Consider the following 13,170-nt stretch of genomic DNA (forward strand, 5'->3'; position numbering starts at 1 on the left):
TCATCCCAGAAGGAAGCCTCTTCTGAAGTCTGTACACAAGAAAGCCCACAAACAGTTTGCCGAAGACATGTCAACAAAGGACATGGATTACTGGAACCATGTCCTATGGTCTGATGAGACAAAGATTAATTTGTTTGGTTCAGATGGTCTCAAGCACGTGTGGCAGCAATCAGGTGAGGAGTACAAAGATATGTGTGTGATGCCTACAGTCAAGCATGGTGGTGAGAATGCCATGGTCTGGGGCTACATGAGTGCAGCAGGTGTTGGGGAGTTACATTTCATTGAGGGACACATGAACTCTAATATGTACTGTGAAATACTGAAGCAGAGCATGATCCCCTCCCGCCAAAAACTGTGTCGCAGGGCAGTGTTCCAGCATGATAATGCCCCCAAACACACCTCTAAGATGACTACTGCTTTATTGAAGAGGCTGAGGGTAAAGGTGATGGACTGGCCAAGCATGTCTCCAGACCTAAACCCAGTAGAACATCTTTGGGGCATCCTCAAGCGGAAGGTGGAGGAGCGCAAAGTCTCGAATATCCGCCAGCTCTGTGATGTTGTCATAGAGGAGTGGAAAAGCATTCCAGTGGCAACCTGTGAAGCTCTGGTAAACTCCATGCCCAGGAGAGTTAAGGCAGTTCTGGTAAATAATGGTGGCCACACAAAATATTGACACTTCAGGAACTTTCACTAAGGGGTGTACTCACTTTTGTTGCCGGTGGTTTAGACATTAACGGCTGTATATTGAGTTATTTTGAGGGAAGAATAAATTTACACCGCTATATAAGCTGCACACAGACTACTTTTCATTGTGTCAAAGTGTCATTTTGTCAGAGTTGTCCCATGAAAAGATATACTTAAATATCTGCAGGAATGCGAGGGGTGTACTCACTTTTGTGATACACTGCATTTCCCCACTCCAGCACTCCTGATTCAACGGATAAATTACTTATCCATGTTCTGTAGAAACCTGATAATCACCTATTAATTCAAATCAAGTGTATTGGAGCAGAGGAAACCTCTAAAACATGCAGGATAGAGGTGCTCAACGACCAGGACTGGACTCCTGTGCACTAGGGCATTTCGCAGATCAGCTGTAAGAAAGGTGCTTGTGTTTTCAGTGTGTGATTATTTACAATATCCATCCACCTTAGAATCAGTGCTGCAACAGAAATGCAATTCCCTGATGGTGGCTGTGTTGGTAACAAGCCATCAAAAGACTACTGTAAAACTGCATCCATGAGTGAATATTTAAACAAATGAGGGTAAACTAAAACCACTAATCATCTAATTTTCATCTACCCTCACAAAAAGAGAAAAGCTCTGATTATTAATGTATTTTATCCATTTGGTCTCTTGTGGTTTGTGGCGTTAAAGGGATCAATCAAACGTAACTCGATTTTCTTCTTCAATCTCCCTTAAACCCTTCCTACCTCTGCCAGTGGTCAGAAAACTCAAAGCCATATGGGTGGTGGTTTGGTAATAATTTTATTATCAAACTCTTGATGAGTTGTTGCCTGGCACACGAGCGTGGGTGCTCAACGTCCAGGTGGCTCCTGTCCTGTTAACGTCCAGTACAAGAGAGCTTTATTTATATACAGCAGCTCACCACAACGTGACACTCCGTCATGGATATTCTTTATTCCCAAGGCTAATCTTGTAAGCACTAAGTTGGAGTAAATCATTTTTGTATACACTGTAGAATAACACTAGAGTTTTGGACCAAATAGGGTTTCATATTAAGTCAAGTCAGCAAAAGAAGCTCTATGTAAAGAAAGAAAAGAACAAGATTGGTGCACAGGCAGCTAAGCCTCCCAGGACACACATTACACACTTCTCTACAGCTGCAGCCATTAAAGACAAACAAGCTGGTCCACCACCCAAAGACTACTTACTGCTCTGTTACTGCAGTGACACAGAGCTGTATGATGCCCAGCAGTGCCACAATAAGAAATGAAGCCCTGTACAGTGGAAATGAGTTGATAACGAGGGATTCTGCTCAGAAGCAAACCCAGATTTATCTTTCATACCTCTCTCTTGAAATCCCAAACATGTTTGTTATTAAGGCAGAAAGGTAAGAGTAAGGTTTAATACAATTCTGGAGTAAATTTGCAGCAACCAGTAGTTTTTTCCCATCATTAAATATTGTATTTGCCTGAACAGTATGGACACAATGGTTTTTGGACCTTTGGCACTTGTGTAAATGTATTTATCTCCTGCCACTGTTAAAGGCAGGTGATAATGTAACTGCCCATATCAATGCACAGACTTCAATGAAACTAACAAAGCAATCAATGGACGTACACCTATAATCAAATACATTTTGAAGTAAACCATTTTAAAGATGGTTGCAACAGATAATAGGTGTTAAAAAGAAAAGAATGCTGTCATTTTGTGATTGTAGCAGAAAATCACCAAACACATAACAGATAACATGAGATCTTGCAATAATGTATTTGATATTACATTACGTTATTTTCAAAGACTGATCACAAATTGCTATAAATACCAGCTATGTTGTATGGTCTGGAGGCAGTGACATTGACAAAAAGACAGGAGAAAAAAGTGGAAGTGGCAGAAATGAAGATGTTGAGGTTCTCCTTAGGAGTGATAAGGATGGATCAGATTAGGAATGACATCAGAGATACAGCACAGGTTGAACAACTGGGAGATAAAGTTAGAGAGACCAGACTGAGATGGTTTGGACATGTCCAGAGGAGGGACAGTGGGTATATTGGTAGAAGGATGTTGGAAATACAGCTGCCAGGAAAAAGACAATGAGGAGATATATAGATGCAGTGCAGGTTTAACGCAGCTCTACATTGGCCTTAAGTTTCAAACAGAGGGATATCTCCACCTTTTACAATCTTTTTCTCCTCAATAATTTTGTGAACACAAATTGAGTTGCTCATTACAGTAAATGGACTGTACTTATACAGCATCTTTCTATCTTATCAAGATACTCAAAGCTCTTTACACTACAATCTGTGCCCTCTTTAACCCATTCATACAGCACTCTACTAGATCTATACAAAGAATAATCAGAGCTTCATCACATTCATACACCGATGGGACACACATCAGAGGCAATGAGGGGTTCAGTGCCTTGCTCAGGATTCAGCATGTGACTGCTGGTGGAAACAAACCCCCAACTCTCCCACTGAAGGACGACTGCTATAACCACTCAACCACAGCTGCCCCTTTATCATCGTTTTATTTACAAAAAAATGCTATGAATATTGAGTTATAATGAATTAGTTGTATGCACTCCTATTTACATCCATGTCTTTCGGTCTTAAACGTCACTCAGGGTGCAGCTCACACCTCTCACATAGGTACACTACGATCTTACAACGCACCTGCCATCCTTCAACTAGGTCAAATGATAGCAACAAACCAAGGAGGTGGCTGGAGATCATGATTTGACTTATCGGGTCATTAAATACAAACTTTTACAGTTTTAAGATGCAAAGATGTGTTAAGAAACTAGATGTCAGTAGAGCACTTCTTTGTTTTATTTTTACATTCTCTTAGTCCTGAGCAATAACCTAAAATTACTTCCCAACATGTTTGAGTGTAAAACTGTGATTAAATGCTAAGCAGTCCAGACCTCCAAACAAACATCAATAAAGAAATGTTTGTGTTATTCTAAAACCCTGCTTTGCCAGGAAATGTTGTAGCTGGCAAGACGGCACCTTAATTCTTCTAAAAACGTCTTGAAACACATAAAAGACCTAACGTTCTGCTAAATTTAAAGAAAATATTAGATTACATGTTTTAAAAGGATTAAAACTGAAGTGAACTTATCCTGATGCATGCTCAATAATCCAGGTAGAAAAATCTAAAAAAGTTAAATCTGGTCCTCTGGACATTCAAAAAAACAAAACAAAGCAAATCAACAAAAAAAATGTAGAAACGTTTCGTCTCTCATCCGAGAGACTTCCTCAGTCTGAGGAGCTGTTTTCAGCTCAGTCTCTTAAATAGCACCGTCTCAGGGTGGATCAACCAGTTTTGCTGCTGACAACCAAAACCAGCTGATCACATGCTCAAGAAGGACCATCAGCATAACAATGGATCATTAGCACACTGATGGCTGTTTACTGTTCACAGAGGGCTGAGTGATACTAGCTATCACAGCATTGTAAGAGGGGGACAGTTGAACCCGGAGGCCTCCACCCCTGTTTAATGATGGACGGTTTCTTTTCACAAAGATGGCCTCCTTTACTCCTCTCTCAAACCATCGTTCCTCTCTGTCCAGGATGTGCAAATCTTCATCCCTGAAAGAGTGACCGCTGGCCTGGAGATGAGTGTAGACCGCAGAGTCCTGGCCTGATGATGTTGATCTTCTGTGCTGGGCCATCCTTTTGGCCAGTGGCTGTTTTGTTTCCCCGATGTAAGACTGATCACAGCCCTCCTGACACTGAACAGCATACACAACATTACTCCGTTTGTGCCGGGGGACTGGATCTTTGGGATGAACCAGTCTTTGCCGTAATGTATTTTGGGGTTTAAAAGCCACTGGGACGTTATGTTTAGAAAATAAACGTCTCAGTTTCTCTGATACTCCCTCAACATATGGAATGACCACTGGTCTGGGTCTGGGTTCCTCCTTTTCACCTGATGGCTGACTGGAGTCTTGTTTGGGTTTCTTCTCTGCTTTCAGGAAGGCCCAGTTAGGATATCCACATTGCTCTAGAGCCTGTCTTGTGTGGGATTTCTCCTTCTGCCTGGCTCCTGAGCTAGTGGGGACGCTGTCTGCTCTGTGATACAGAGTCCTGATGACTCCTAACTTGTGCTGGGAGTCAAACTGCAAATACTGGTCTGTGTGTGTGGGTTTGCGGTACACCTCAGTTTGCAAATGTCCTCTATCAGAGACTGAGACCTCACAGTCCAAGAAAGCCAACCTGCCATTTTTTACATCTTCTCGTGTGAACTTGATGTATTTATCCACAGAGTCGATGTGGTCAGTAAAATGTTGGACTTCCTGAGATTGGATTTTAACCCAGGTGTCGTCAACATACCTGAACCAATGACTTGGTGGTGTCCCTGAAAAGGACGTCAAGGCTCTCTTTTCTACCTCCTCCATGTACAGGTTGGCAACAATAGGAGAAACTGGAGACCCCATAGCACACCCATGTTTCTGCCTATAATATTGCTCCCCATATGTGAAGTAGGTTGACTGCAGGCACAGTTTCAAGAGTTGACACAGTTGTTCTGTGGAAAGTGTGGTCCTGCTGTTCAGAGTGGTGTCTGATGTTAATTTTAAACTGACCACCTCTACTGCATCATCAACAGGAATGCACGTAAAGAGTGATGTGACATCAAAAGAGACCATTGTTTCATCAGTCTCCATGATGACATCCCTCACCTTGTCCACAAAGTCCATGGTGTTCTGTATGTGGTGTTCTGAGCTGCCAACTAAAGGGATGAGTACAGACGCCAGATATTTGGAAACATTGTAAGTGACAGAGTTAATCATACTAACAATTGGTCTTAAAGGTACACCTTGTTTGTGGATTTTAGGTAAATCATACAGACTAGGTGTGGCCTACCCTGGGTACAGTCTGTGGTACAGAATACGGTCAATATCCTTGTCCTGCTCCAAAATTTTCAGGCAATCTATTAACTTTTTCTTGTAACCACTTCCTGGATCTCTTTTCAGAGGTTCATAAGTGGTTAAGTCACTAAGGAGTGTCATAATTTTCTCATGATAGTCTTTCTGGTTCAAAATCACTGTGCACCTTCCTTTGTCTGCTGGGAGAATGATGATGTTTTTGTCCTTGCTAAGAGTGGTGAGTGCATCCCTCTCCTCTCTACTGATGTTGGAAGGTGGTGGTTTGGCATTGCTGAGGCAGGCTGAAACTTTGACTCTGAACTGTTCTGCTTCAGCCTCTTTAATTTTGTTGTTGCGGATGGCTGATTCTGTGGCTGTGATCATCTCCACCAGAGGAATTCTACTTGGTGCAACCGCAAAGTGAACTTACTTTCTCAGGTGCTCGTGCTCTTTTAGAAACAGCTCCGTTCTTCTATTGTTGACCCCAGAACCGCTCTTATATGACCTAAAGAGGAAAAGTAAAAAAAACAAAAAAAACAACGTACTGTCAGTATAAAATCAATCGACTAATTAAAGGAAGTTTTTGCATTTGTGCATTTTAGTGGTTTAAAATATTTAACAGCAGCAAGTGAAGGAAAATTCTTCACTTTGAGAGAAAACGTTCAGTCTTAATTCAATTCAATTCAAAAATACTTTATTAATCCCAAAGGGAAATTATTTGTTGTTGTAACTCGTTATCCTCATTTGAGTTGAAATATTATAGAAATTATTTGAGCTTTTGAGATGTTAATCAGCTGCTGTGGTAGAAAACTGCCTTGTTGCCATAGTTACGCATCATAACAAATGTCCAAAACTAAAAAAGTTTCAGTAAAAATCCTTCAAGCTGCACAGCATCTGATACCAAAGGAAACAATCATCCAAAAAATGTGATTTACATCCAGAAAAAGAGGAATTAAAGTTTCCTAAAACAAAATCTCAGAATGAAAGTAACAGAGCTGCTCCAACATGCAGCCACCTTGAGCGGCGCAATTCTAGAACATGATTAAAGTGTCTGATATGCATTTTATACAATTACAAAAAGTGAAAGAGAATATTAATATTCAAGCAATTTGGCACAATATACATAATTTTACACATTTTATCACATAACTGGATGATCGTCTTTAGAACTCAACACAAGCAAAGTAAAACAGGGAGTGACATGAAAGGGGAACTCTCTGGTCTTTGTTAATTGAAACATTATTTGAACTCGTCTCTCTCTGATAGTGACTCAAAATAACCTAAAGAAACTTCAGCTTCTCCTCTACAGTCTGTGTTGTTAACCGTTGTGGCGATGCTCAGTTTACATGCAGGCATTCCTCTTCGTCCTCACCTCTGTCGGCCTCAGAATCACTCGGTCAGTGCAAAGTGTCTCCTAAAGAGCCACCCTTGTAGCTTCTGTCACCACTTTTTTTTGCTCCATAGTAGTAAGGTGGTATGGCTTTGCTGCTTCACGCAAACTGAGGATAATTTATCTGCTCCGCTGACAGGAGGCAGTGGATTAACTGCTGAGCGTCAGAAGTTTGTGTCAGTAACGACACTGAGCCACAGACTCAAACAAAACAGCAGGGTCAGGATGGTTACGTGTTTAAAAAGACTAAAAACTCTGCTCTAATCTCATTTTATCACCAGAAATTACAAACGGACGGATAAACAAACCCAAACGCTGATGGCTCCCAACAATCTGAGATTAATGAAGCAGACTTTTTTTTTTTCGAGCTTTATGGGAGTAAAGATAATGAGCGCACACACCCATCGTCTTCCAGCTGGTGCAACTCTAGCTATCAGCGTCTCTAAACAGCTAAAAATGACGCACTCTTGTTGGTTTCTGATCATTTAACACAGCCCCACCTTCTTGTTGGGTGAGAGTGAGATAAAGAGCAGTGGAAGGGAGAACTGTGCACACACACATCTACCATTAACATCCTACCCCACCCAGCTGACAGCAACAATAAATGTGCCTTCATCCGGAGTACGGCGTTAAAAGCCCATGAATAATATAAATAAAAAACACAATGCTGTACGCAGTGTGCACACAGTTCATCTCGCAGGAGTTGCCTTGAGTTTAGGTCGGTTACCCCAGCAGGGAGACTGAGCCAGAACCACCAGCATCGGAGTAGAAAGGCTTTTTAAAAGGGCACCGACGTAAATCACAGGCTAGTTGTCATTTTAGTTGCTGACAATAAGAATTAAAGCAGCGCAGGGACTTCTGCTCGGCTCCTGCTGGTGTCATGAGCTGCACACGGCAGGAGTGCGTGTGGAAGAAATAATGATCTGAGAGCTCACTGCAAGATGTTGAGAAATGTTTTAATCAAATGTAAGGCGGCTCATTGCTTCGTTTGTGTAAACGAGTTGGCGTGTACCACTGTTTCCTTTAATTGTTGCACATTTTTCTATTTGCGCAGCACAAACCACCCTCATCCTGGACCAGTTTCACTAGTGGCCAAGATCTCCACTGCCCTCTGCCGGACAAACGGAGAAAAACTACAGCAGCAAGGCCAATCACAGCATCTGCAGAACTAAAGATGATTACAGCCCTGACGTTACTTATTTCAAATACTAACTAGAAGAACAAGCCTAAATTAGCAGACAAAAGCAGAAAGAACACATATTTGATGAATGGGGTTTAAATAAGCAGAAATGAGCACAAAAATTATGAATTACCTTTAAAAAAAGGGCTGAAATTAGCAAGAAGTAACTGAAAAGGCAGAAAGAAGTTTAAAACTACCAGAAGGAAGTGGAAAGAGCTGAAATTAGCTAAAAAATGTCAAAATTTGTTGAGAAAACTAAAATTAGCATACAGCGGCTACATAGTAGCTAAAATTGCATAAAATTCTTCAACTAACAGAAAAAAGCTGAAAAGGTGCATAATAAGCCGAAATTACCATAAAGATATTAGGCTAAAAGTAGCAAAAATTACCATGAAAACTGGAATTCATCTGAAAACAGCTGAAATTAGCTAAAAAAAAAAAAAGTAGAACAAGCTGAAATTAGTGGAAGGAAGAAGAGCACACATTTGCCTAATTAAGCAAAATGAAGCGGAAATGAGCACAATATGTGGAATTTATCTGAAAAAAGCTGAAATTAGCCACAAAAAAAAACACAAAAAAAGGCCAGCCGAAAAGTAGCTAAAAATGCAGAAAGAAGCAGAATTACAAAATAGAGCACATTTTTGCTGAAATGGGCTGAAAAAAGTTTAAATGAGTGCAAAAAATAAGAAATTATCTGGAAAAGCTAAAAGTTGCATAAAAACAGCTAAATAGCAGAAATCGCAGAAAAAAACCCGAAACTTGCATAAATAAGATGAAAGGAGGACAAGCTGAAATTAGCAGAAAGAAGTTAGACGCACAAAAATGTTCTAGTTAGCAAAATAATCTAAAAGGAGCAAAAAAAATTGCTGAAAAACAGCTAGAATTTGCTGAAAGTAAATTTGCATAAGGAAGCTGAAAGAAGCTGAAGCAGAAAAAAAATGTGAAAGGAGCAGTAAAAGGTTGTAAACAGATCTCAAGATTTGAAGGATGTAATCAGAATAAACTTTATTATCATTGCACCGAGATACGAGAACATGTACGTAGTCCGAAAGATGGGCGGAGTGCACGAAGCTGCTACTATAAAAAGTGCGGCCCTTATTATTCTTTTTCAGGACAATATTTGCTTAGATGAGAAAAGGGACGAAAACATGAGGAGAGATGGTATTAAAAAAAAAGAAAGATCTCTCAAGCCGTGTCCTAGACTGGGCACGATTTGAGGCATCAAAAAAACCTACCACAGCAAAGCAACATAAACAGGCGTTATACATGAACATCTAGGCGGTGAAGACATTGAATTTTAAGGGAAAGTCGTAGCATAGTCCAGAGCCCCCCCCTCAGCCATTGTCCAGATAAGAGGTGACTTTCATCATCAGCTCGGTTGAGGTTCTGTCACATGTCCACGGCCTTGGGGAAGGGAGTGATGAGGAGACAGACAAAGCATCTTTGTTTTTTTTTTTCAAAACATGCCAGGAAGAGTTGAGAAGTCCCCCGTCAAGAAAGTCTTGCTGGTATATTCCTCTGATGAAAACTCCAAACAGCCAAATTGATTCCTTAAAGTCGAGCTCACAGCTTCTTCAAGATTATTCCCATCTTCATGTTTGCTGCTAGAGTTCACAGTCCTGAAAACAGCTGCTCCAGCTCTGATGCAGCTGCACATAATTCAGTCTGAGTGCTGCCAAGCTTGAACACATCCACACAAATTTATAGACAATCCTGAGTTCACCAGCCAAACAGCAAAAAACAGTTGTCATGAATCCAATTTGTTTCTTTGTTTCCGTCGAGCTAAGAGGGTCCTCCTTACCCTCACTCCTGTTGGGAGAAGTTGATCAATTTTGTTGAGAGACCAGCTGATCCTTTGAAATAGGAGGTATGCAGAGAAAAAAAAGGAGGCTCTTTAAGGGTTCACAGGACGAAAGAGTGCAAGCAGGGAAGCAGGTGGGGGGGGGGGGGCGCAGGGAGACACGTCTGTCTTCACCGGAGAACAGAGAGAAAGAAAGAAAAAAATTTGCTCAATTCGTTTTTTGAGAAAAAAAAATGGAAGGCTAAATATTTCTAAAAACTAAAGATGCACTAACACCTAAAGTTCTTCTCCTGAATGAGCTGAACGTTGATGTGCGTTTGTTGAAATAGCACAAAAAATGTGGAACAAGAAAAGCTGCCAAAAAAACGTATGGAAGAAAAAAATGGATCACGAGCGAGTGAATGCTTCTTAAACATTCACACTTTTAGTTAATATATTGGTAATCAACAGTTTCAAGCTTCTATTTTCTATTACTTAAAATAACTTTTGCTTCAACCATTTCTCTAAACAAATCTTTTAGTTACATTTAAAATTTCCTAAATACATTTGTCACTTGGACTTGGAATGAGTGAGAGTACCACAACAAGCCAGAACATCTGTGTGATCCAGCTGCTAAAAGGAAGTCTGTTAAAGTTTCAGAGTTAGTGCATTTAAGATGATCTTATGCGTTTCAACATGGGACACATGAAACCATTTACAAGTTTTCAGTTTGGATGTCTTCAATCATTTCACAGAACAGCAAGTGCCTTAAAACCCAAGAGCATTGTTCCTCTACATTTCAGCTCAGACAGCACCCTCATCATCAGCCCATTGAACTCCTTAGTTATTACACTTAGACTGAGCTTGAAGCTAAAAACACTCATAGGTAAACAAAACTCATTCAGTGAGCTTTAAAAGAGCAGAGCACTTGTCTTATTTATGCCAACATGTCTGCACGCTGTGACGAGAATGCACCACAAATTATTAAGTCCTTTTCTAACTTTTCTATTTACAAAATTCTAATGCGACACATGAAAATACAAATAAAATTATGGAGAGATAACTAATGTGAGCATAAGGCCCACAGTGAGCTCCTGTTGGCGTCATCGTGCCACGATCTCCAGCTCTCACTGGAGCAGCACAGAGTGAAAGAGGATCAGCACCTCCAAATCTGAGACCATGGTCCTCCCTGGTCACCTCCCTAGGGAAGTGCTCCAGGTATGTCCTATAGGGAAGAGACTCTGGGGAAGACCCAGAACATGCTAGGAAGACGATCTCTTTCGGGGGCAGAGAGCTCAGTGGGGTGGACGCACGGGGAGTCTGATGACGATCACATGTAAAATTATAATGGAATCCACCACGCCCAAAAATAAAATTAAACATCCAACCCAAGCAAGAAAATCATAATTGAGCATTAAGATCTGCACAGTGAATGTGGTCTCTGTCTCTCAGTTGGCCTGGGAACACCTTAGGGTCCTCCCAGAAGAGCTGGAAGAGGTGGCTGTGGAAAGAGGTCTGGGCCTCCCTGCTCAAGCTGCTGCCCCACAAAGACTAGACCAAAGCGAGCAAGCAGGTGGAGAGGGGGGTTGTACGGATTTGTACGGTTGTGGATGAATAAAATTTTATGTTACCGATTCCAAAGAACATTTTATGGCTCTATACACAATTATATCATATCATGTTATTGAAAGAACACGTCATGATCACAGACAGATGAATCTTCCATTTTGATTACTGAATGGTTCAGTTACTTGATCTGACTCCTCCTCTTTTCTGACTGAGTAAACTCTGGTCAACTGATAAGCTGCGGGACTCGTGCAGATCCTAAATACTTTCCAGTAGCCAATTAGCTCACGGATCCAAATTTGTACACATCATGAGCACCCGATGTTATATAGACTTCCTGTTTTGTTTTGACTCTTGTCACAACTTCAGCAGATGTTCCATACTCTGTTGACCCTGGAACCTGTTGTAACATTTTCACATTTTTAATAAATCAGCACAGAAAAAAAAATCTTCTTGTTTAATTCTTGAGTCCACCATCATTTCATAAAATCCACTAGAGATGGGCTATTCAACTAAATTGCTCAGGGGGCCACATTTACTGAAAGCTAATAGCTCAGGGGCCGGACATCCAGCAGTTATTGTCATTAAGTTTGTTTTATGGTTTAAAATAGAGTTTTATTTAAAAAATGAACCCATTGGTGGGCTGAACTGAGTTAATCCGAGGGCCTGATTTGGCCCCCGAGCCGCCAGTTGAATAACCCTGCACTAGAGGGTGTATTTTGTCCCCATTTTTGACTGTAGCTTATGCAAACCTAATACCTCTACCATAAATGCAACAAAGTTTAGTTTTAAAACCCCACATCTTTCCATTGAAGACAAAATAATTCGAGAACGACACCTATTTTCAATAAGCTCATGAATGAGAAATACTTCAAATGCAGCAATAAGTGGCTAAAGGCAGATGGAGGACGTGTGTTAGGTCTGTGCAGACATTTACATCCTGACAAGATGGAGCACAATCAATGGGAACCCTACAGCGCTCACAGTAAGCCTTCTGCTGCATCTTAAATCAAAATGCTATTAGAAAAAAATAGTGTTGGTCTGTGGGAGCCCCCAACTTGTTTTAATACAAAACAGGCTATAAATCTTAAGCTTCTACAACATTTTTAAAATTGAAAAACAACGTTTCCTTCTGAGGAATGACATCTACAATCTTTAAACTCTTCTAAAAAATACTTAATGGCTTTAAAACTTAATTCTTAGACTACAAACGATTTAATAAAAAGACAATATGTGTGTGGGAACTCACTCAATGTCTTTTCTGACAGACCCTAATAGGTCTTCCCTTTCTCGGATGGCCAAAAAGTTGCCTTTGGTTTTGTGGAATTCTTGTGTGTAATCCTGACGGGAAACCATAAAGAAAATAAAGAATAAATAAACAGTAAAGTTCAAGAAGACAATGCCTTTATGTGCTTCATAAAATAAACCTATGACGTTAGCATTTAGCTCTTTGAGAAGGAATTCAAAAAGAAAATATAAAAAAAGTTTAGAAAGAAAAACAAAAAACACATTTGTGAAGATTTGTGGGCCAAACCTGCAAAATGTCTCGGTGTCTCTGAAGGGTGTGCATGAGCGCAGAGTTCAGAGACGATGCTCCTGGGGTGTTGGTGTACTCCGCCATCTTGTCGTTCACGGCTGTCAGCTGATCAGAGGGTGGGCGTATGAATAAAATAAATAAATTATATATATATATATATATA

The 13,170-nt window shown here is 40.5% G+C and overlaps 1 protein-coding gene across 1 annotated transcript in view; it reads right to left on the reverse strand.

Moving 5' to 3' along the window:
• The window catches only part of gosr1 (golgi SNAP receptor complex member 1), a 29,694-nt gene that overhangs the window by 12,302 nt on the left and 4,222 nt on the right, over positions 1–13,170 (reverse strand). The window contains exons 4-6 of the mRNA XM_037678148.1: positions 13,005–13,112; positions 12,720–12,811; positions 5,985–6,059 (exon numbers count right to left, since the gene is read on the reverse strand). Of these exons, the coding sequence (XP_037534076.1) occupies positions 5,985–6,059; positions 12,720–12,811; positions 13,005–13,112 (275 nt within the window). The remainder of the gene's footprint in view (positions 1–5,984; positions 6,060–12,719; positions 12,812–13,004; positions 13,113–13,170) is intronic.

This window comes from Nematolebias whitei, chromosome 6 (genome assembly GCF_014905685.2).
Source record: "Nematolebias whitei isolate Nwh7 chromosome 6, NemWhi1, whole genome shotgun sequence".
NCBI lineage: Eukaryota > Metazoa > Chordata > Actinopteri > Cyprinodontiformes > Rivulidae > Nematolebias > Nematolebias whitei.